The sequence below is a fragment of the Oncorhynchus keta genome, chromosome 37 (genome assembly GCF_023373465.1).
Source record: "Oncorhynchus keta strain PuntledgeMale-10-30-2019 chromosome 37, Oket_V2, whole genome shotgun sequence".
NCBI lineage: Eukaryota > Metazoa > Chordata > Actinopteri > Salmoniformes > Salmonidae > Oncorhynchus > Oncorhynchus keta.
The window spans coordinates 12,679,699-12,702,218 of NC_068457.1; the positions used below are offsets into that span (position 1 = coordinate 12,679,699).

The 22,520-nt window shown below is 45.0% G+C and overlaps 2 protein-coding genes across 7 annotated transcripts in view; both read right to left on the minus strand.

Annotated features, from left to right (window-relative positions):
- LOC118369995 (protein TANC1-like) overlaps positions 1-20,155 on the minus strand; it is a 51,675-nt gene extending 31,520 nt beyond the window's left edge. For 2 of the 3 annotated variants that reach the window (XM_052499219.1, XM_052499217.1), the window contains exons 1-7: positions 19,814-20,155; positions 19,214-19,297; positions 15,755-15,973; positions 14,298-14,390; positions 10,514-10,647; positions 9,100-9,310; positions 4,114-4,395 (exon numbers count right to left, since the gene is read on the minus strand). In XM_052499219.1, coding sequence (XP_052355179.1) covers positions 4,114-4,395; positions 9,100-9,310; positions 10,514-10,647; positions 14,298-14,390; positions 15,755-15,973; positions 19,214-19,274 — 1,000 coding nt within the window. In that variant the 5' untranslated portion in view covers positions 19,275-19,297; positions 19,814-20,155. Of the gene's footprint in view, positions 1-4,113; positions 4,396-9,099; positions 9,311-10,513; positions 10,648-14,297; positions 14,391-15,754; positions 15,974-19,213; positions 19,298-19,433; positions 19,465-19,813 lie in introns of all 3 variants that reach the window. The other variant, XM_052499218.1, reaches the window with a different exon arrangement.
- A 147-nt stretch (positions 20,156-20,302) lies between these two features.
- LOC118369997 (plakophilin-4-like) overlaps positions 20,303-22,520 on the minus strand; it is a 67,814-nt gene continuing 65,596 nt past the window's right edge. For all 4 annotated transcript variants that reach the window (XM_052499222.1, XM_052499223.1, XM_052499224.1 and 1 more), the window contains 3 exons: positions 22,248-22,379; positions 22,035-22,108; positions 20,303-21,203 (listed from right to left, as the gene is read on the minus strand). In XM_052499222.1, coding sequence (XP_052355182.1) covers positions 20,928-21,203; positions 22,035-22,108; positions 22,248-22,379 — 482 coding nt within the window. In that variant the 3' untranslated portion in view covers positions 20,303-20,927. The remainder of the gene's footprint in view (positions 21,204-22,034; positions 22,109-22,247; positions 22,380-22,520) is intronic.

Here is a 22,520-nt window from a genome sequence, read left to right on the forward strand (position 1 = left end):
TTGGGGACCTTCAATGCTGCAGAAATGTTTTGGTACCCTTCCCCAGATCTGTGCCTTGACATATTCTGTCTCGGAGCTCTACGGACAATTCCTTCAACCTCATGGCTTGGTTTATGGGACCTTATATAGATAGACAAGTGTGTAACTTTGATGAGGAACATTTTTTATTTAATGAATTTTAGAACAAGATTGTAACGTAACAAAATGTGGAAAAGGCAAGGAGTCTGAATACTTTCCGAATGCACTGTATATATATTTAATTTGTATGTTTTCCACTAGGTCCTCCAACCAGGGGAGGGGGTGGTAGGAAAAAAAACAAAAAAAGTGGAACAGAAATAACATATTGGCCAGCAGCATACCACCCTGCATCCCACTGCTGGCTTACCTCTGAAGCTAAGCAGGGTTGGTCCTGGTCGGTCCCTGGATGGAAGACCAGATGCTACTGGAAGTGGTGTTGGAGGCACTCATTCATCTAGTCTAAAATAAAAAAATATCCCAATGCCTCAGGGCAGTGATTGGGGACATTGCCCTGTGTACGGAGCCGTCTTTCGGATGGGATTTTAAATGGGTGTCCTGACTCTCTGTGGTCACTAAAGATCCTATGGCACTCATCATAAGAGCAGTGGTGTTAACCCCGGTAGCCTGTAATGTATTTCAGCCTTAAGGGAGAGCGATTCAAGACTCTTGTCCTTGAGTAAAATGGGAAACAAATCGGTCATCGCTCTTCCCTTATGCTGCCCATGTTTTGTGACGTCAATTATTCTGGAGAAAGAAACTCAAGGATAAAACACAAAGACACACAGAGAGCACACACACGCACACACACACGCACACACGAACGCATCGTATAGTAAATCCTCTCACTCTCGGCTTCCATTTTACTTCTCCTCCGTCCCCTGTCCCCCCTCCTCTCTTTTTCTGCCTCTCTTTCTCTGTCATGCTCATTTGCTCACTCTTCAACAACTCATTAAAATGGGAGTTTACCACTAGATCAGTACATGTTGTATGGTGATGATGATCTAAGTGAATCCTCATCCAGCCTGGGAATATCAACAGCTCACTACAGGTCAGGAACAAAGCCAGGTCCAGAGACCAGCTCCAATTACACCTGTTCTGTAGCAGAATGTTGTGTTTGTTAGGACCAGTCCGTTTTAGTTCTCTCTGCTCTGCTCCACCAGGCCTAGTTCTCTCTGCTCTGCTCCACCAGACCTAGTTCTCTCTGCTCTGGTCCACCAGGCCTAGTTCTCTCTGCTCTGCTCCACCAGGCCTAGTTCTCTCTGCTCTGCTCCACCAGGCCTCTCTGCACCAGGCCTAGTTATCTCTGCTCTGCTCCACCAGACCTAGTTCTCTGCTCTGCTCTGCTCCACCAGACCTAGTTCTCTCTACTCTGCTCCACCAGGCCTAGTTCTCTCTACTCTGCTCCACCAGACCTAGTTCTCTCTGCTCTGCTCCACCAGACCTAGTTCTTCCTACTCTGCTCCACCAGACCTAGTTCTCCCTACTCTGCTCCACCAGACCTAGTTCTCTCTACTCTGCTCCACCAGACCTAGTTCTCTCTACTCTGCTCCACCAGACCTAGTTCTCTCTACTCTGCTCCACCAGACCTAGTTCTCTCTGCTCTGCTCCACCAGACCTAGTTCTCTCTACTCTGCTCCACCAGACCTAGTTCTCTACTCTGCTCCACCAGACCTAGTTCTCTCTGCTCTGCTCCACCAGACCTAGTTCTCTCTACTCTGCTCCACCAGACCTAGTTCTCTCTGCTCTGCTCCACCAGACCTAGTTCTCTACTCTGCTCCACCAGCTCTGCTCCCACCAGACCTAGTTCTCTCTGCTCTGCTCCACCAGGCCTAGCTCTCTCTGCTCTGCTCCACCAGACCTAGTTCTCTCTGCTCTGCTCCACCAGGCCTAGTTCTCTCTGCTCTGCTCCACCAGACCTAGTTCTCTCTGCTCTGCTCCACCAGGCCTAGTTCTCTCTGCTCTGCTCCACCAGGCCTAGTTCTCTCTGCTCTGCTCCACCAGGCCTAGTTCTCTCTGCTCTGCTCCACCAGGCCTAGTTCTCTCTGCTCTGCTCCACCAGGCCTAGTTCTCTCTGCTCTGCTCCACCAGGCCTAGTTCTCTCTGCTCTGCTCCACCAGGCCTAGTTCTCTCTGCTCTGCTCCACCAGGCCTAGTTCTCTCTGCTCTGCTCCACCAGGCCTAGTTCTCTCTGCTCTGCTCCACCAGGCCTAGTTCTCTCTGCTCTGCTCCACCAGGCCTAGTTCTCTCTGCTCTGCTCCACCAGGCCTAGTTCTCTCTGCTCTGCTCCACCAGGCCTAGTTCTCTCTGCTCTGAGTGAGTGAGAGGAGATCCAATAGAAGTGGCTTATGAATTCAAGTCTGGCAAAGAAGCAGCTAACTAGATTACAGTCATTTCCTTTGGGAAACAATCTGCTTGTCGGGGTCTGGATGTGATATAACAGTACAGTAATATCTGGATAGGGAGGTTGTAGATAGATATACACAGATGTTCTGTCTGTGTGTGTGTGTGCGCGCGTGCACATGTGTTGGTGTGTGGGCATATGGGTGTGTGCATGTTGTTTCAATGAATCTGCAGTAACTGTTGTATAGTAGCTAGATGGGGCTTGAGGCTTCTAGATTCAAGTTTAATCACTCTATTTGTAGTAAAGCTGTGATTGAAGCATCTCTAAGTTATTTAGTACTGCCTTTTGTTCCGCGTGGGAAGGCAAGGAACTATAGCTCATGATCGAGCCATACTACGAACTCAGCGACTGTTCGCTCTCTCTCTCTCTCTCTCTCTCTCTCTCTCTCTCCTCTCTCTCTCTCTCCCCCTCTCTCTCTCCCTCATACAGCACATAAATCCATAGTGCGCGGCCCAGCCTCCTGTACTACCGTATAATCTGGCATTACATGAGACCTTTAATCTCCTCAGAGTGGAATCACAAGAGGAACGGCACGTTGCTCTGCTTTGTGACACGTACCGCACAGCTCACAGGACAGGAGCGGAAGTGGACCAGGAAATGGCCTGTATGGCGCTACACTTCACCTCGCCCACTGGAACACCATGTTTACAACCCCAACATCGCCACCATCGTGTCCAGTCTAGCGGTGAGTCACACCTGGATCTTGGGAAAAAGTGGTTGGAGGCTGGACCAGGCTATTGTTCAGCGTTAGAACCATTGAGCTCAGAGATACACTTCACATCACCATCATGCCCATTATACTGCTGAGACAACCTACGTCTTGGTCCATCCAGGGCCAGGTTACTGTTAAACAACGTACACATTTTCTTTCCCACAATCTTCCACCTCACATACATGTTGTTTGGTATGATAATAATCTCAGAGCACTATGATGAAAGCTACAGCGGCAGTTGAATGGAAAGAGCTCTGCTCTGCTCCACCAGGGGGGTCCGCCCTCTTTCAATGGCACCGCAGGAATACTGACATTCTATTCACACACGGCGCCACTTAACTCTCAAGCTGTACTGAAATCAGCAGGTATACGTGGGACTAACACTTCCTCTGTGCTTGGGCCACCACAGCACAACAACAGATAGAAACCTATGTAGAGCGTGGGCTTTGAAAGAAACCAAACATGTCCTGTATTACTCCCATCCTTGTTTCCCCCCCCATCACAACCTGAACGGGAGGTCTATTTAAACAAATAATACCATGCATGCTCATTTCTAGCAATTAAAGTTCTCCACGAGCAGCATCCCTAACAAACAGAAGAGTCTGTCCGTCATTTCAGTGGATCCACTCCCCTGAGAGATCGTCGTCGTCGCCCCCGCTCTCCAAATGGAGTGACATCTAACGAAGGATAAAGTTGTCTCTTGTTCTCTCAAACACAGAGGAGAAACAGATGTAGGATAACAACGTAAAGCCTCCTGGAATACTGTAGCCGGTAGCGTTCACTGTCTCCATCCTCCAGAGACGTAATGCCATATGCCGTCCTCGTCTAATGACAGAAAGTAGGCAGAAAGCTAAAAGGTAAAAGGACTGGATAGACCTCCAACGTACTGCTTTCATCTATCATGCCCTGCTAGGCCAGTAATCATAGAGGGAAGGAGACTAGTTGAGACACCACCAGTCAAGAGGCATGAGATGGCCACTCACCTGCCACAGAGTTAGGGCGTGGCATCACAAGGGAAGAAGTGCTGTGCGTGTGGCGTTGTGGGAGGGGCCTCTTGGCTGGGGGCGGAGTTCTGGGTTCCCCTAGGATGGTGACTTCAGACCTGGGCGGGGCCTCGCTGGGCCCTGGCAGGTCGTCCTTGGCGACATGAGGGCAGTAATCGCCTCTGTGCCCTCCATGCCCAGCGGCCCTCCGGCTGCCATCTTTGCTCAGATCCAGAGTGGAACCGCCGCGGTCCTCATTCTCAGAAGAGCTGGTGATGGTAGCTGAGGCACAGAGGGAGTAGACAGGGGTAAGGTGACTACAAACAACAAAACCAAACGGTTGACTAAAGGCCTTTGGGATGAGATCAAGTTAGGAATCGTTCACTGTGCTTTTCCAGTCTGGGATGTTATTGGCAGTGACACTGTACTGAGTTAAAGAGTAAGAGTCCGATCATCAGTCACATCAACAGTGGCGAGGCATCAGTCACACATCGACATCAACACAATCAAACGCTTGTACTCTGCACCCCTTGCCCTTTTGTATTTACCTATAAATACAAGCTCTATTTAGGGAGAAAGATGTCCTATTTTAGAAAGTCCAGACCCGTACGCAGCAAAGACAGCAACGTCCCAGTTTTGTCAAGAGGGACCTGAAGCCTCTCGACTAAAGTGGCACAGGGAGAGAGAGAGAGAGAGAGAGAGAGAGAGAGAGAGAGAGAGAGAGGAGAGAGAGAGAGGTGAGAGCTGAGAGAGAGGAGAGACAGAAGAGAGAGAGACTGAGAGAGAGAGAGAGAGAGACTGAGAGAAGAGAAGAGTCCGAGAGAGAGAGAGAGAGAGAGAGAGAGAGAGAGAGAGTCAGAGAGAGAGAGAGAGACAGAGAGCTGAGAGAGACCCTTTTGAGAGAGAGATACAAGAGAGAGAGAGAGATGAGAGAGAGAGAGAGAGAGAGAGAGAGACGAGAGAGAGACTGAGACCTGAGAGAGAGAGAGACTGAGAGAGAGAGAGAGAGAGAGACTGAGAGAGAGACTGAGAACTCAGAGAGAGAGAGAGAGAGAGAGAGAGAGAGAGAGAGAGAGAGAGAGAGAGTGAGAGAGAGAGAGAGAGAGAGAGAGAGAGAGAGACTTGACTGAGAACTCAAAGGAAGGTGAAACAAGTATCATCTATCTCTATTTCTTCAGTCAGTGCTGAGGCCCTTATCTTAATCAGGTTTATGGACAATGAGAGTAATGCGATACAGTTGAGGTCGGAAGATTACATACACTTAGGTTGGAGTCATTAAAACTCGTTTTTCAACCACTTCACACATTTCTTGTGAACAAACTATAGTTTTGGCAAGTCGGTTAAGACATCTACTTTGTGCATGACACAAGTCAGTTTTCCAACAATTGTTTAAAGACAGATTATTTAACTTGTAATTCACTGTATCACAATCCCAGTGGGTCATACGTTAACATACACTAAGTTGACTGTGCCTTTAAACAGCTTGGAAAATTCCAGAAAATTATGTTTTGGCTTTAGAAGGTTCTGATACGCTAATAGACATAATTTGGAGGTGTACCTGTGGATGTATTTCAAGGCCTACCTTCAAACTCAGTGCCTCTTTGCTTGACATCATGAGAAAATCAAAAGAAATCAGCCAAGACCTCAAACAAAGAAAATAATTGTAGACCTCCACAGGTCTGGTTCATCTATGGGAGCAATTTCCAAACGCCTGAAGGTACCACGTTAATCTGTACAAACAATAGTACGCAAGTATTAACACCATGGGACCACGCAGTCGTCATACCGCCTAGAGATGAACGTACTTGGTGCGAAAAGTGCAAATCAATCCCAGAACAAGAGCAAAGGACCTTGTGAAGATGCTGGATAAAACAGGTACAGAAGTATCAAAATCCACAGTAAAACGAGTCCTATATTGACTTAACCTGAAAGGCCGCTCGGCAAAGGAAGAAGCCACGGCTGTAAAACCGCCATAAAAAAGCCAGACTACAATTTGCGACTGCACATGGGGACAAAGATCATACTTTTTGGAGAAATGTCCTCTGGTCTGATGAAACAAAAAAAGAACTGTTTGGCCATAATGACCATCGTTATGTTTGGAGGAAAAATGGGGAGGCTTACAAGCTGAAGAACACCATCCCAACCGTGAAGCACGAGGGTGGCAGCATCATGTTGTGGGGGTGCTTTGCTGCAGGAGGGATTGGTGCACTTCACAAAATAGATGGCATCATGAGGGAGGAAAATTACGTGGATATATTGAAGCAACATCTCAAGACATCAGTCAGGAAGTTAAAGCTTGGTCGCAAATGGATCTTCCAAATGGACAATGACCCCAGGCATACTTCCAAATTTGTGGCAAAATGGCTTAAGGACAAGAAAGTCAAGGTATTTGAGTGGCCATTACAAAGCCCTGACCTCAATCCTATAGAAAATGTGTGGGAAGAACTGAAAAAGCATGTGCGAGCACGGAGGCCTTACAAACCTGACACAGTTACACCAGCTCTGTCAGGAGGAATGGGTCAAAATTCACCCAACTCATTGTGGGAAGCTTGTGGAAGGCTACCTGAAACGTTTAACCCAGGTTAAACAATTTAAAGGTAATGCTACCAGATACTAATTTAGTGTATGTAAACTTCTGACCCACTGGGAATGTGATGAAAGAAATTAAAGGTGAAATAAATCATTCTCTCTACTATTATTCTGACATTTCACATTCTTAAAATAAAGTGGTGATCCTAACTGACCTAAGACAGGGAATTGTTACTAGGATTAAATGTCAGGAATTGTGAAAAACTGTTTAAATGTATTTGGCTAAGGTGTATATAAACTTCCGACTTCAACTGTATATTATTGAGATATATAGATGACAAATGGAAGGACGAGATATTTTTTTTCTTCTTCCATATACACTACTGGTCAAAAGTTTTAGAACGCCTACTCATTCAAGGGTTTTTCTTTATTTGTACTATTTTCTACATTGTAGAATAATAGTGAAGACATGAAAACTATAAAATAACACATATGGAATCATGTAGTAACCAAAAAAGTGTTAAACAAATCTAAATATATTTTTCGAATAGGTACCCCTTGATGACAGCTTTGCACACTCTTGGCATTCTCTCAACCAGCTACATGGGGTAGTCACCTGGAATGTATTTCAATTAACATGTGCGCCTTGTTAAAAGTTAATTAGTGGAATTTCTTTCCTTCTTAATGTGTTGTGACAAGGTAGGGGTGGTATGCAGAAGATAGCCTTATTTGGTAAAAGACCAAGTCCAGTATACCACCCTGCAGCATAACACCCTGCAGCATACCACCCTGCATACCACTGCTGGCTTGCTTCTAAAGCTATGCAGGGTTGGTCCTGGTCAGTCCCTGGATGGGGGACCAGATGTTGCTGGAAGTGGTGTTGGAGGGCCAGTAGGCACTCTTTCCTCTGGTCTAAAAAATAAATATCCCAATTCCCCAGGGCACTGCCCTGTGTAGGGTGCCGTCTTTCGGATGGGATGTTAAAGGGGTGTCCTGACTCTCTGAGGTCAATAAAGATCCCATGGCACTTATCGTAAGAGTAGGGGTGTTAACCCCGGTGTCCTGGCTAAATTCCCAATCTGGCCCTCAAACCATCACGGTCACCTAATAATCCCCAGTTTACAATTGGCTCATTCCCCCTCTCCCCTGTAACTATTCCCCAGGTCGTTGCTGTAAATGAGAACGTGTTGTCAGTCAACTTACCTGGTAAAATAATGGATTAAAAAAAATATTATGGAAAGAACAGCTCAAATAAGCAAAGAGAAATGACAGTCCATCATTACTTTAAGATATGAAGGTCAGTCAATACGGAATAGTTTCTTCAAGTGCAGTCGCAAAAACCATCAAGCGCTATGATGAAACTGGCTCTCATGAGGACCGCCACAGGAATGGAAGACTCATAGTTACCTCTGCTGCAGAGGATAAGTTCATTAGTTACCAGCCTCAGAAATTGCAGCCCAAATAAATGCTTCACAGAGTTCAATTAACAGACACATCTCAACATCAACTGTTCAGAGGAGACTGTGTGAATCAGACATTCATGGTTGAATTGCTGCAAAGAAACCACTAAAGAAACCACTACTAAAGGAAACCAACAATAAGAAGAGACTTGCCAAGAAACACGATCAATGGACATTAGACCTGTGGAAATGTGTCCTTTGGTCTGGAGTGCAAATTGGAGATTTTGGGTTCCAACCGTGGTGTCTTTGTGAGACATGGTGTGGGTGAACGGATGATCTCTGCATTTGTATTTCCCACTGTAAAGCGTAGAGGAGGAGGTGTGATGGTGTGATGGTGCTTTGCTGGTAACACTGTCAGTGATTTATTTAGAATTCAAAGCACACTTAACCAGCATGGCTACCACAGCATTCTGCAGCGATACGCCATCCCATCTGGTTTGCGTTAGTTGGACTATCATTTGTTTTTCAACAGGATAATGACCCAACACACCTCCCGGCTGTGTAAGGGCTATTTGACCAAGAAGGAGAGTGATGGAGTGCTGCGTCAGATGACCTGGCCTCAATCAAATTGAGATGGCTTCGGATGAGTCGGACCTCAGAGTGAAGCAAAAGCAGCCAACAAGTGCTCAGCATATGTGGGAACTCCTTCAAGACCGTTGGAAAAGAATTCCAGGTGAAGCTGGTTGAGAGAATGCCAAGAGTGTGCAAAGCTGTCATCAAGGCAAAGGGTGGCTATTTGAAGAATCTCAAATATAACATATATTTTCATTTGTTTTAACAATTTTTTGGTTACTACATGATTCCATATGTGTTATTTCATAGTTTTGATGTCTTCACTATTATTCTACAATGTAGAAAATACTAAAAAGAAAGAAAAACCCTTGAATGAGTAGGTGCTCTAAAACACACATATCAATTATTTATCAGGAGGTGAGAAGAAAATATCTGAATTTAAATTGATCCAACTGTGGTGATGATGGTCTATATAAGTACTCACCTATGATTCCGCTATCCTGGCTCTCAAGTGTGGAGTTTGGGCTCCGGCAGGGACTGGGGCGGAGGAGGGTCCCACCTGGGCTGGGATTGGGGAGACAGGGCCCCCCGGTACTGCTACTACCCATGGTGGAGCAGGGGCTGTCTGAGCATGGAGACGTAGTGCTGCAGGTCAATGTGGAGCATGGGCTCACCGCCTGGCCAGAGACATTACACTACAGACAGAGAGGGAGAGAAAGAGAGAGAGATAGGCAGAGAGGAGAGAGAGAGAGAGAGAGAGAGAGAGAGAGAGAGAGAGAGAGAGAGAGAGAGAGAGAGAGAGAGAGAGAGAGAGAGAGAGAGAGAGAGAGAGAGAGAGAGAGAGAGAGAGAGAGAGAGAGAGAGAGAGAGAGAGAGAAATAGGCAGAGAGGGATGAGAGGTGAGAGTGGTGATGAGAGAGAGAGTGCGAGAGAGATAGGCAGAGGGATGAGAGAGAGAGATAGGCAGAGAGGGATGAGAGAGAAAGGTGAGAGAGAGAAAGAGGGGGCAGTCAGGTTGAAAGGGAGGAGAGTTGGATAGAAAGGGTGGCAAGATAAGAGAGATATAGAAAGAGAAAGGGCAGAGAGAAAGAGAGAGAGAGAAAGAAGTGTTTTATTTAAAGTATTATCAGGTATGGTATATAGGTCATTGTATATACAGTATGTGTGTGTGTGTGTGTCAATCTCCCCTTCTCCTCCCAATGTCCCCAAACCCCAATATCTGCATCCTTCTTCATATGTCTCCAACAACACCCGAACCCTACCATTCCTAGATCCTATATGTCTCAACTCACCCCAGCACCCAGCGTTTCTGCAACGTTAGAGAACGTTCAGCTCAGTGCTTTTCCCACTTTACCACCCCATCATTTTTCTGAACCAGGACACGGTACATTGCTCACAGCCGACACATTGTCTCCATAAAACTGGCTCCATCTGGAGCTCAGGTGGAGGAAGGAGGTTAGGAAAGTGGGGCAATGCTCAAACGGTGATAGAATGATACAGTACAGTATATAAACCTCCTGCGGGCTCAACAGCATGTGGCGAGCCAATGCAACAAGATTAAAAGCAAGACATTCAACTGACATCACCTTATGTACACATTCCATAAACAACATGCCATTACAGTATATGCTTTCAAAGAGTGCCTCGGGTTTTCTTTTCAACTGGTCATTTACCTTGTAGTTTCTAAATGTGCAGCTTAACCAAAACAAACGCTCAATCTTGGTTATCATACAAAACATTGCCTTGAAATCTAATTAAAGAAACCATACAAAAACTCCTCACTTCATCTGCAAAGAAAACACACGAGCCTCCTTTTCATATTTCTGACATCTGACTTCCTCAGTCACTCTCCCTCCTTCCTTCTACCCATCCTTCCCACCATCTTTCCTTTCACATACCTTCTTTTCCCTCCAGTCCTCCATGGGGGTGCTAGGCGAGGCTGGGGTCCCTTCTCCCAGTAAGAAGCCCAGCCTGGTCATCAGTTCCTGGGTTGAGAAGGAGGAGGAGCTGGGCTGGAGCTCCGCGTGCAGCTCTGGAGGACAGATGGAGAGAGATGACAGACGAGCGGATCGCTGTGAGCAGCACGACGTGACCACACCAAACACACGCGTTCTGTAGCTCAGCCCAGTTCAGTCCAGCTCAGTTCAAACCTTCCTGCCTTTCCTCCTTCCTGGCTACGTCGATTGGATGGAGGATTATGTATACTATGCTGATAGAGGAGAGGTTAATGTATGCATCCACAGGTCAGCAGTAGCAGCAGCAGCGCCGGTCGGCCTCATTACCAATGAAGAGGCTGTGGCTTTCTCAGTCCCTGGCTGCACGACTGAAGCAGCTCTCTGTGTGTGTGTGTGTGTGTGTGTGTGTCCATATGTGTGTGTGTGTGTGTGTATGTGTGTGCCTGCTCAGCGCTCCCGGTTGGTTAGGAGACAGGCGTAGAATCTCAATGAGCTCAGCTCAGCCCTGGCCTCCGGCAGAGGGCAGGCGCCTTTGCACCGTCGTCTTTGGCACTGGCTGCCCTGTCCGGACAGATCGGGCTGAGCTGAGCAAAAGGGTGCGTCGATACATCACTGAGATGGGCGTGATGCCACGACCTTTCACCTCTAGGTCACCTACACCACTGTACAGACGCAGAGGAGGATGAGGCGAGGGGGTTCAACACGGCACCTCTATATCCTGTTTACATACAACAGTGAGTTGGAGAATATGATGATGTCTAGAAAACGGAGCTCCTATTGAGAGAGATGAGGAAGAAGGGAAGGAATGTGGGAGGGCCGAGACACAGCTTGTTGGACGTTAGTTACTCTCAACCCGTCTGGGGTTAGACACATTCTCATCCATCTCTCCCCTCAATCCGTATTGGGAAAAAAGCTTCCAAAGGTGAACCCTTTTTGGTTCCAGGTAGAACCCTTTTTGGTTCCAGGTAGAACCCTTTTTGGTTTCAGTTAGAACTCTTTTGGGTTCCATGTAGAACTCTCTATGGAAAGGGTTTTTACATGGAACCCAAAAGGGTTTTACCTGGAAACAAAAAGGGTTCTTCAAAGGGTTCTCTTATGGGGACAGCCCGAAGAACCATTTTAGGTTCTAGAGTACACCTTTTTCTCTAAGAGTGTATCCCTCCATCCCTCTCCCCCTCTCTCAAGCCCTCAGGATCGGCCCATTCTTTCCTTCTCACTGTCGATATCCTCTCCCCGCCTCCACATAATCCATTGTTCTCTCCAATGAACCGTAGAAATGATGCAATACACAGTAAGCAAATAAGTGGAAACAGCCACCACCACCTCACTATTGCATATATCTCCTCTCTTCTCCCCCCTAAAGTCACAACTTCCCCCATCTCTTAGACAAGGGGCGATGATGAAACGAGCTGACTGGTTAGACGAAAGGCAGGCACCGGCACCTTTCCTACACAGCAGAGATCACGTGCAGAGATGTTAATCACAGACGGTGAGAGAGACAGAAGGACAAACAGACGCTTGGTGGAACACGGGGCTGGACTGTCTGACTGGGGCTCCTGTACGTTCAGATAACCAGAGAAGAGTTCAACGCAGAGTCTGATTCAAGGGTGTACATCACAAATGGGAAAGAAAGAGAGACCGTAAATGCCAGGGTAGTTGGGTGCCATCTTGGATAGAAATCAAAACAGGGGTATCACCTGAACTAAATGAATCCTGTAATGTCACCTTCCATTATCCAGCTTAATGGAAGTGAAGTATTAAACCAACCGTAGTCACAGCAGCTGTCACATTAGCAGCTCCCTTCAAAATGATCACTCTGATACACGTTCTCTTTCTGTGACAAACATGGATCTGAAGTGTTTTGGTCCACACTGGGTTGTGTAATAGACTGGGAGCTGGAGAACACTTGGTTGTTTCTGGCAGAACGTTGTTCAATCAAATCTTAGCACACTTCAACCCACTGGGCACAGACTTCAGTTCATCGTTTTTGACTTATATTTGGTTGATTTGTCAACTAACGTGAATTCAATGTGAAATCAACAAAAAAAACGTCACCATGACATCAGATTAAGGTTCTAAGTTGTGAAAAAAAGACGAACATCCATTAATTAAGTTGATGACTTTTTGGAAACCAGCCTCCACTGGTTTCCACGTTACGTTGATTCGACATCGTCAGATTACACTTTTGGGTTGAAATGACGTGGAAACCAGTGGAGGCTGCTGAGGGGAGGATGGCTAATAATAACGTCTGGAACGAAGTACATGTGGTTTCCATGCGGTTGATACCATTCCATTGACTCCATTCCAGCCATTACTATGAGCCGTCCTCCTCTCAGCAGCCTCCGTTGGTGGGAACAACATTGATTCAGTGGTAAGGCACTTTGGTTAAGCAGAGATCCACCAAAACTGAGAACAAGATCTGTCTCTGCGCCCTCCATCTCAAGGAAACACACCTTCAAATTCCGGGTGAAAATTCATCCCTCGTCATTCTTATCCGACAGGCGTATTCTTGGTTTATGTGCAAAAATAGAATAATGACGTGGCCTGTCAAAGTCATTACCAAACTGAATACACTCAAATGCATTTCACAGCTATTCATGTCTAATTCATGAATTTGTTTGAGTCTGCTCAGGTGATTTTGAAAGGCAAACCTAATCATCTTATATGACGTTAAAATTATACCTCTGCTCCATTCAGGGTTCATTACAATTCATAACGAGAAAAGCACGTGGAAAAGCAAATATGGAAAACGTCGCATTGAAAAGTATTGCAAATTACCACACAAATGAGAAGGAAATGGTTAGTAAATGTATATTATAATGATCTATATTTACTTTACATTCATAACGGTTATTGGAGATACACTGTGGGTCTATGTGGGCAGTGGGAAATGGTGGTTACTGTTTTAAAAAGCTACCCTCAAAATCACACAACTGTGGCGAAAACTAAACAAGACAAACCGAGAGAGAGAAAGAGAAAAAGTGAGAGGGAGGGTGTGAGAGTGAGACACAGAGAGAGAGAGAGAGAGAGAATGAGCGAGAGAGAGAGAGAAAGAGAGGGAGAGAACGAGATTGAGTGCATCCTCAATCTATCAGCCAATGTCTCCATCCATTGCCTAAGTGCCCAACTGATTTCCCACCTGAGGTCAGGAAGCTATAATCAGTGAACCTATGCATTCGGCTCTCCGTGGTACTATTACGAACAGCACCTCGTAACTTAAACAACCAGACAATATTGAAAGCTTCATCAATCTAACTCTGACCTCTGCGTGACAAATCCCAGGAGGGTCTATTCAGGGGGTTCGGGAATGATTGAAACACACAGTAAACACACCAGCCCGCTGTCGCCGTTGGTTATGAGAAGCAGAGGGAGAATAGCGGTGCTTGGCAACAAGAGGACATGAGGATGCTGGAGACAGGCTGCTCCGCCTCAGGACTAGCCCCCAGCCTCTCCACATAGACAGCTGTGCAGGGGATGGATGGCATTTACACTGTTACCCTCAGCACCACTTAGGTTTGGCAGGTCAATTGAACACATGCGCATGCACATACTGTACATGAGCATTTGAAAAAGATTACAGCAGGCACCAAATCAAAGAACTCAAAACTATGGAAGATTTGTTCTCTCTATCCTCTGTACCTCTCTTCCTGCTTTTCCAAATGTACTGTGTATCATTCTCTCTCCCCTCCCTCGTCTCATCTCTCTGTGCAGACACGCTCACACTCACCTCTCTGGGCAGTCTTGCTATTGTTTAGAGTGGAAGCGAACGCGTCTCCAGGAAAATAAGGACTCTCCACATACTCCAGCTTCCTGTACAGACCTTCAGTCAGAGCAGCAGAGAGAGAGAGTGAGATGGGGGTAACGAGAAAGGGAGGAGAAAGTGAGCGAGAGCAAGAGAGAGAAATTCAACTCTTCCAGATGGGATTTGCAGTGGGGAATTTGAATTTCTCCCACCAGTTGGGAGGAGCCAACATGAACTAAGATACATGCAGTACAGTATAAACTAATCCCTGTGATGATAACAGATCAAATCGCCAACATGAGTGTGTGTGTGTGTGTGTGTGTGTGTGTGTGTGTGTGTGTGTGTGTGTGTGTGTGTGTGTGTGTGTGTGTGTGTGTGTGTGTGTGTGTGTGTGTGTGTGCGTGTGCGTGCGTGCGTGCGTGCGTGCGTGCGTGTGTGCGTGCGTGTGTGTGTGCGTGTGCGTGTGTGTGTGTGTGTGTGTGTGCATGCGCGTGTGTGTGTCTGTGAGTCAAAGGTCCACACTACTACAGTGAACTCAGAGCTTCAGCTTGATGCACACTGCACCGCCACCTAGTGTTACTCAGCTAGAATGCCGAAGACACAAATGCTGAAGACATCGAAGCATAACCTTCCAAACAAGGTAAACAGTTCCTTTCCAAAGCTGCGCTGGGTCAGTGAGTAAGCAGTAGAATCACAGTTACTACATAGCCCTGGCATACCACTGAGAAATCACACATGGAAAAAATACTCAATAAGTTAATGACAAAGTTACTTTAGTTTATTTGCTTTCTAAACTTCCCTTGGAGATACAATGAGTTGTTGTTATTGATGTCCTGTATCCTGGACAGTATGCACATTTGACAATGATATTTTGAGCATAATCTCCTATATTTCCCAGGGGAAATAAAGTGCTAGCTGTGTGAATAGCCCTTAATCAATCATTAGGCATGTACTGGCTGTGCTATAAGCCCACTGGGCTTAAAAACCAGGCAGAGCAATCATAACCTAATCTCCACAAAGAGCACACAAGAGCCTGTCAGAACCGTGGGAGATACTGAACAGAACATGCGATCAATATGCTATGAGCGAGACTCGTCGCTAGGCTAGCAACGAACATAGCAACGAGAACAAGATGACCTGCAAAAAAAGAGAATGATGTAAGTATATTCATTTTTACAGATGATCTATAGATGTGCCCTTCCCTCTGTGTGTGTGTGTGTGTGTGTGTGTGTGTGTGTGTGTGTGTGTGTGTGTGTGTGTGTGTGTGTGTGTGTGTGTGTGTGTGTGTGTGTGTGTGTGTGTGTGTGTGTGTGTGTGTGTGTGTGTGTGTGTGTGTGTGTGTGCGGGTGTGTGTGTGTGTGTGTGTGTGCGTGCGGGTGTGTCTGTATGTTTTTGTGTGTTCATTAGAATAACAAAAGCCTGGTGGATGGCTGTTACAATACCTGGGGACTTGATGCCCATTTCTGAGGGCATTATGTAGGACTGGCGATGGACCAGGGGTGACGAAGGCAGGGAGATGGACTCCCCCTTAGCCAGCTTCCCCCTCGGCCTGCCCCTTGAGGGGTGGGGGTGGTGGGCACGGCTAGGCTCCTGGTAGTGGGTCACCCAAGCACCAGCACCCCTTCGTTGGATACTGTGGCTGTGGTAATCAGCAACTACGGCTAGCAAGAGGAGAGGGAGATATAGTGGGAAAGGTGAGAGATTAAAAGGGGTTGGAAAAGAGAAGAGAGAGAGAACAAATTAATCTGTAATCAATAATAGGGCCTATGAAAAGGTGTATCTGGAAACTTAAACCACTAATTCCTATCATTAACAGTGTTAAACAACACTAATATGTGAAAACAATATTTTTTGTGAACAAATGTTTCATCTTGTCGTTATAACAAGGTTGTAAGCAGCATGTAAAAATCGTCGTGGAAATCTGTTGCAGCTCAAGTCGACTACAAAACCCACAATGCAATGCTCTCTGGGCTGGCTGGCTGGCTGGCTATTTAGCTAGCTAAGTAGCAAACGTATCTACATACAATAATACCAAAGTCAATATCAGCATGTGAAGTAGCTAGCTATCTGTAAAATCGCCTAAACAAACTGAACTAGCAATTCAGGAGTCTATCTCACCGAGATTAACCTGCAGTTCATCTCTGACTAGAGTGAGTGCAGAGCATGTTGCTATGGCAACACTGGCCCTTTCCCACCTTTCCCACAGACAGGGCCATTGTGGGATGCTACTTGAAAGAGAAACTGAGTTGAATCATTTGGTACACTGTTTAAGATTGAGCACAACAACAAAAAACGTTATGAAATGTGATAGTGTGTTACCCCCTATCTCCAATGAGGAGAACCATGTAGCTACGACTCGTTCCGACACCACTTCCTGGTTTCACAGATGGACCACTTCGGAGTTAAATCATGGGTAAAAAAAAAAAAAGAAAACATTTACCTACTGATAGAACATAAGCTTTCACCAAATTGACATGGGTTTTATGATTTTTATTTCTGGGGGTGGGTTATCCCTTTAAACAGGATCGTCAAATGCATGTTTTGGAGCAACAATAAGTGGACGACATCCCCTTGCATTAAGAGACCGGATCGATTCTTCAAGTCTAGTAGTGGCCCTTTGAAGAGCGGACCGCCTACTGGCAGCTCAGAGGCATTTGAGGAAAGTGTGTTCCTCTTTTGTCTCCCCTCTATGCTAAATGTAATCACTGCACAGGTGCAACGATGTGCGTGTGCATTGCAGTTACTGGCTACGCCTGATGCATAGAGTGCAATAGTAACACAGCATTAATGGAGCTGGAGTAGTATGTAATGCTACAACAAAATTACATTAAAGCAGCCCGTTGAAATGTAGCATGGTTTATACAGTAACCAGTAACCTCATTCCCGTGGATGACAAGAAGAGAGACAGATGGCCATCTACATTATATAATGTATTTGAACGACAATCTGCAAGGATACACACAGCCTTAAAAAGCAGAATTTACAGGTTATGGACAAAACCAACATTACTAGGTAGGGAGTTGCTATAACTTGATTATAATTAGTTATAAACTCAGGGCCCCTAATCGTGCTGCAAAGTTTCCATTCTCCTTCTCTGATGCCTCTGAGCGAGCCTCCAGGCCACACACACGGCCTTATGGGAAACATATGCTGCTCATCATGTAGTCAGGGAACAACTTTCTTTCTCAAGGCTTTCACACACAATCACAGCCAGCTTCACACAATGTAAGGCCATAGGCTTAGACCAGGGGTTGCCAATTACATTCAGCCGTGGGCGGATGGTACGGACAGCCGGAACATAGTTATAAATCATTTGTACACTACAAATGGACTAGAATAATCCCAAACGGATATAGTATTAGACAACAAAAGAATCATTTCAAACCTTGATTACATTGGGATACGATGCATATGTCTCTATTTATGCATGGGAGTTCCTTAGGGACAGATTTCCTACATTAAAATCAATTTGAGATCATTTCCTGGTGATTTTACAGACTTGTATGTCCAACAATTCAAATGTACATGCCATTATTAGCATGGTAGTCCACCTTTTGAACTAAATCTAAGGACCTCGAGGCATTAATGGTAGATGGGACTGACACACTTCTCCGAGTTCTGTAGCTCGTCAACATTAGACACATTAAATGTTTCATGTGCAATATGCTGACTTTGTACCCATGTGTCTACAGTGCCTTCTGATTTCCCCCAGACTTCTCTAGGGGTGAACACTCACGTTATGAGATACTGACAACACCCTTGTTGTTACCACACAGAATGGAGCTAGCTAGTAGCTACATAACTACTGGAAAGAGGCACAAACCCAGAGCGGAAGCACACGAGGCCTAGCATCAATCTGAATAATAGATTATAGCCTACCAAAATAAAGAGGCTTGACAAACATTATTTAGAACTGGTAATAAAAATCTATATAAAAAATATATACCCCCCCCCCCCCTTTCCCTTTAGAACAGCCTCAATTCGTCAGGGCATGGACTTTGCAAGGTGTTGAAAGCATTCCGCAGGGATGCTGGCCCATTTAGACTACTATGCTTTCCCACAGTTGTGTCAAGTTGCCTGGATGTCCTTTGGGTGGTGGACCCTTCTAGATACACACGTGAAAAACCCAGCTGCGTTGCAGTTCTTGACACAAACCATTGCGCCTGATATCTACTAGCATACCCTGTTCAAAGGCACTTAAATATTTTATCTTGCCCCTTTGAATGGCATGCATACAAAAGCTGTCTCCTCCTCTTCATCTACACTGATTGACGTGGATTTAACAAGTGAGTGACATCAATAAGGGATCCTCGCTTTCACCTGGATTCACCTGGTCAGTCTGTGTCATGGAAAGAGCAGGTGTTCTTAATGTTTTGTATAGTCAGGGTACATCCCTCATGACCCAAAAAGTTATTGATCATTTCAGTATCTTCTTTTTGTGGGTCAGAGCTGTTTGTTTAACCCACTCCAACTTCTCGTGACACACTTTAGGTCTGAGAGGATTTTACAGCAGTGGGAGGCAGCATTCACTCCTTAATTAGGCTAATTGAAATGGCTCTATAGTCAAACACCCGGGGACGAAAAAATTCGGAGCAGCCAAGTAGCTACCATCTTCAATTAGGGCGAGTGCTACTAATGTCGAGGATTGGTTTCACTTCGCTAGAAACGATTTCTACTCTGAGACTGATACAACAGAGATAGTACCCAGATTTCAGAAACATCCCCACGGCTCCCAGAAAAACCAGAAATCCATCAGTTACCTATTGGTAAAGATTTCAACCCAGCCTTTTATGAACAAATTCATATGACACTATTATAGTCAGTGAAAAGGTGTCTGGTTACCCGGAACAAACTGTCATGGGTACAGTGTTGTAGATGGTGTTGTTTGTTCTCTTTCCTACCTGGATCCCTCCTGCTCCTCTTCTCTTCTTTCCTATTCCTCCCAAACACTGCTTTGAACATGTTCAAACTGATTACAGGGAGTTCTGTGAAAAATAGTCAATACAAATATATTATTCCCTCTGCAAAAAAAAGGTGCTATTGCAGTAACATGGCCACATACTCCTAAATGAGGCAACACTAGTCATGGGAAGATATGGATTACAATGAGCCCTAACATACCCTCATTAGGCACAGTGGTCTGGAATGAAACCTGACAAAAAAAGGGAAATGTGGAGAATGGTACAAATGAATGGATGCAGCTCAATGTGAAATGGATTCCAGATTAGCAAAGGTGAATAGCAGACAATTAGACTTGAAAACAAATGCGAGGCACATGCTGAAATCCGTTATTTAATCTATTACTTGCGAATGAATTCATACACGATACAGTAAAAAACATATTTTTCTTGCAATAACTTTGACGCGGCACATGAACGATTACGTAAACTGTAACGTTAAACAATGTAAACGGCTTGTCATGCCCTGACACTTCACGCATCTAGAAGTTGGCTCACTAAACAGCCGACAACCTCACACGTAACAGTACAAGCAAAATATACCTGTTAAAAAAAGAAGAGTCAAGTTTAGTTCGTCGACGTTTCTTCAAAACAACGCATTTCCCTCCATAGCTATAGGAATGTTGATTGCATGAGCGGAGCTGTGTGATCCATCCTGGAAGTTGGCGGAGCTGAAGGATGAAAGACGCTCTATCGTGCGCTTTCTGGGAGCTGGGTGCGCGCCCCCTCCGAGTGAAGAACGTTTGGATGACAAAATGAAGATAAATTAAAAGTCACCAACACCTGCAATTCCATTCCACAGCTGATTTATTTCACCAAGCCTCATTTTCACAACTTCTGAATCTTTTTTTAGTGTTATGATGCGCTCTTTAAAAAAAAAATCTTCATACACTTCCATATGGCACATCATCGCCAGTGCTGTGACAACATAAATCAGAGCGTTTTAGGGGAAATTCACACACTTAAATAAATCATAAAAAATTCACTAGACACCATATCATACATACACAGTCTACACATTGAATACAGTAATGTTCTGTAACAACACATTGTAACATGTTTTATTTCTCTGTACAAATACTATTTGACATTTCACAGATATGACTTCATGATATATATTTGGCCAACATAGAAATGATTTATTTGACTCAAAATCGAAATTCACATTATTTTCCATTTGGCTGTAGTCGATTCACCAAGCCAGTTTTGAGATCTTTGCTGCCTTTACTATATCCATAACTGTCTTAGTTTATCAACTACAGCTAACATATATTGAACATCATGTTCATTTATATTTTGAGTAAACTATCCCTTTAATGTTTAATTTTACGCAACACTTCTTCAGCACTCTCTCCATTCTCCACATTTCCAATCAAGCGGATGCCTGGCTCGTATCCAACAAACCTTTCTTCTTTCTTACTTCTTTGGCTGACATTACACCACTCCAGAAAACAACAGGCTCTTTCCCACTGGAGCCACACACACAAGAACACACATACAGACACACACACAAGAACACACACACATACAGACACACTCGTGTTCTTTTTGTCTCTCACATTTCTCTTTCTATCTCACACACACACACTCAAACACACACACAGATGTAGCTTAAACTGATGAGTCAGTCCATGGTTTCTACATGGTTTTTCCACCCCTACACCCAGGAGTCAGGTGATCCAGAATACTGGTTAGCCTTCTGAGAAGGCCTCCTCGTGGTGGAGTAGAAGTCCACGTAGTTAGCGGTGTTGGTATTGGATTTCAGTATGTTAGGTTGGGAGGTGTTGTATCGCTCTGTGGAGGTCAGGTTCTCTGGCTCGTCCTGGTAAGGCCCAGGCTCTTCCTCCCCGTAGCCGTGCGGCGATGACAGATACATTCTGTAGTTGTTGTAAGTGTTCCTATCCAGCTCGTCGGAGTAGAACACATCTTCCTGCTGGTAAAACAAAGGACAAACTCATTAACTTCAACACAACAAACATGGGTCCTACATGAGGGTGGCGGGACTATTTCACACAACCAGTAAAGTAGTGGTAAAAAATACCAAAAATAGGTGGGTAATCTCTGATCGCAGTCCGTTGTCCTATACTTTCAATGCATTTTTCCAGTAAAAGGCGGGTAAACCCTCTTCCAAAATAAAAAATGTACTATCCACTACACCACTGAACACAATGAAAGACCAAACTTTTAAGATGCATTTGATCCCTTGAACACAAGAAAGGCTCTATGGGGACTCAGTGGGCACCACTTCACCCAATAAAGGACAATAGGGTTGTGTAATCTTATTTCAGGTAACTGAAAGAGAATTTAAATGCCCAGTGCAGTCAGAATTAAGATTTTCCTGCTCTTTAACTATACACTATGAGGTTGGAATAATACTGTGAAATTGAAAACAATTATGATAAAGCCCTTTTAGAGTAAGAGCTGTTTGAAATGAACGCCTGAAATTTCAGCCCGCTTGGGTGGGATGGAGTTTGATTGCCCGGTATGTCACCAGGTGGTAAATTAGTTAATAGACCAATAAGATAGAGGGTTCCAAACCTCTCTGCCATTAATAGCTCGTTTCCCCCACTCGGACCACTCTCAGACAGTCCTAGATAAATTCTTGCTAAGAAGCCATTGTTGTTTCTTTTTGACACAGTTAACTGAAAACAATCACAGTAAGTAACTTCATTGTTACGCAGAAATTATTTGATGTTGAGATTTTTTTTTAAACGGCTGCATTGGCCCTTTAAGACACCAGAACCGCAACACATTTGTGCCTCACCTGGGACCGAGGACAGTCCTCTCTCGATGGTGAGGAATAGGACCCGATAAAATATGGTGTTTGCTTTTCTGACCCTGAAAGTGAAAAACAAAGATACGACTTTCAAGCGTGAGGCATTGCCAACTCCGCTGTGTGTATGAAACATTCCAAATATATACCAAATGCACAACGGAAAATGTACTAGCGAATAAAAAGACCTTCATCGTGGCTTACCTGTGTACTGGTTTCTATGTAAACTGTTGTCTCCATAATATGTATCGAGTTGCATAGATGACTGAGCCCTCTGGTAGTTAGAGCTGTGTCTTCTGATTCCTAACATGGCAGGAGAGGAGGTTGCACTACCACCTGAGAAGACATCCCATTCATTCAATCACTCAAAATCAACATTATATTTAGAAACCACTGGTCAGAAAGTGCTTGACAGTAACCCGGGCCTAGACGTCAAAGAGCAAACGGAAGCATAGTGGCAGGGAACAAACTTTGAGA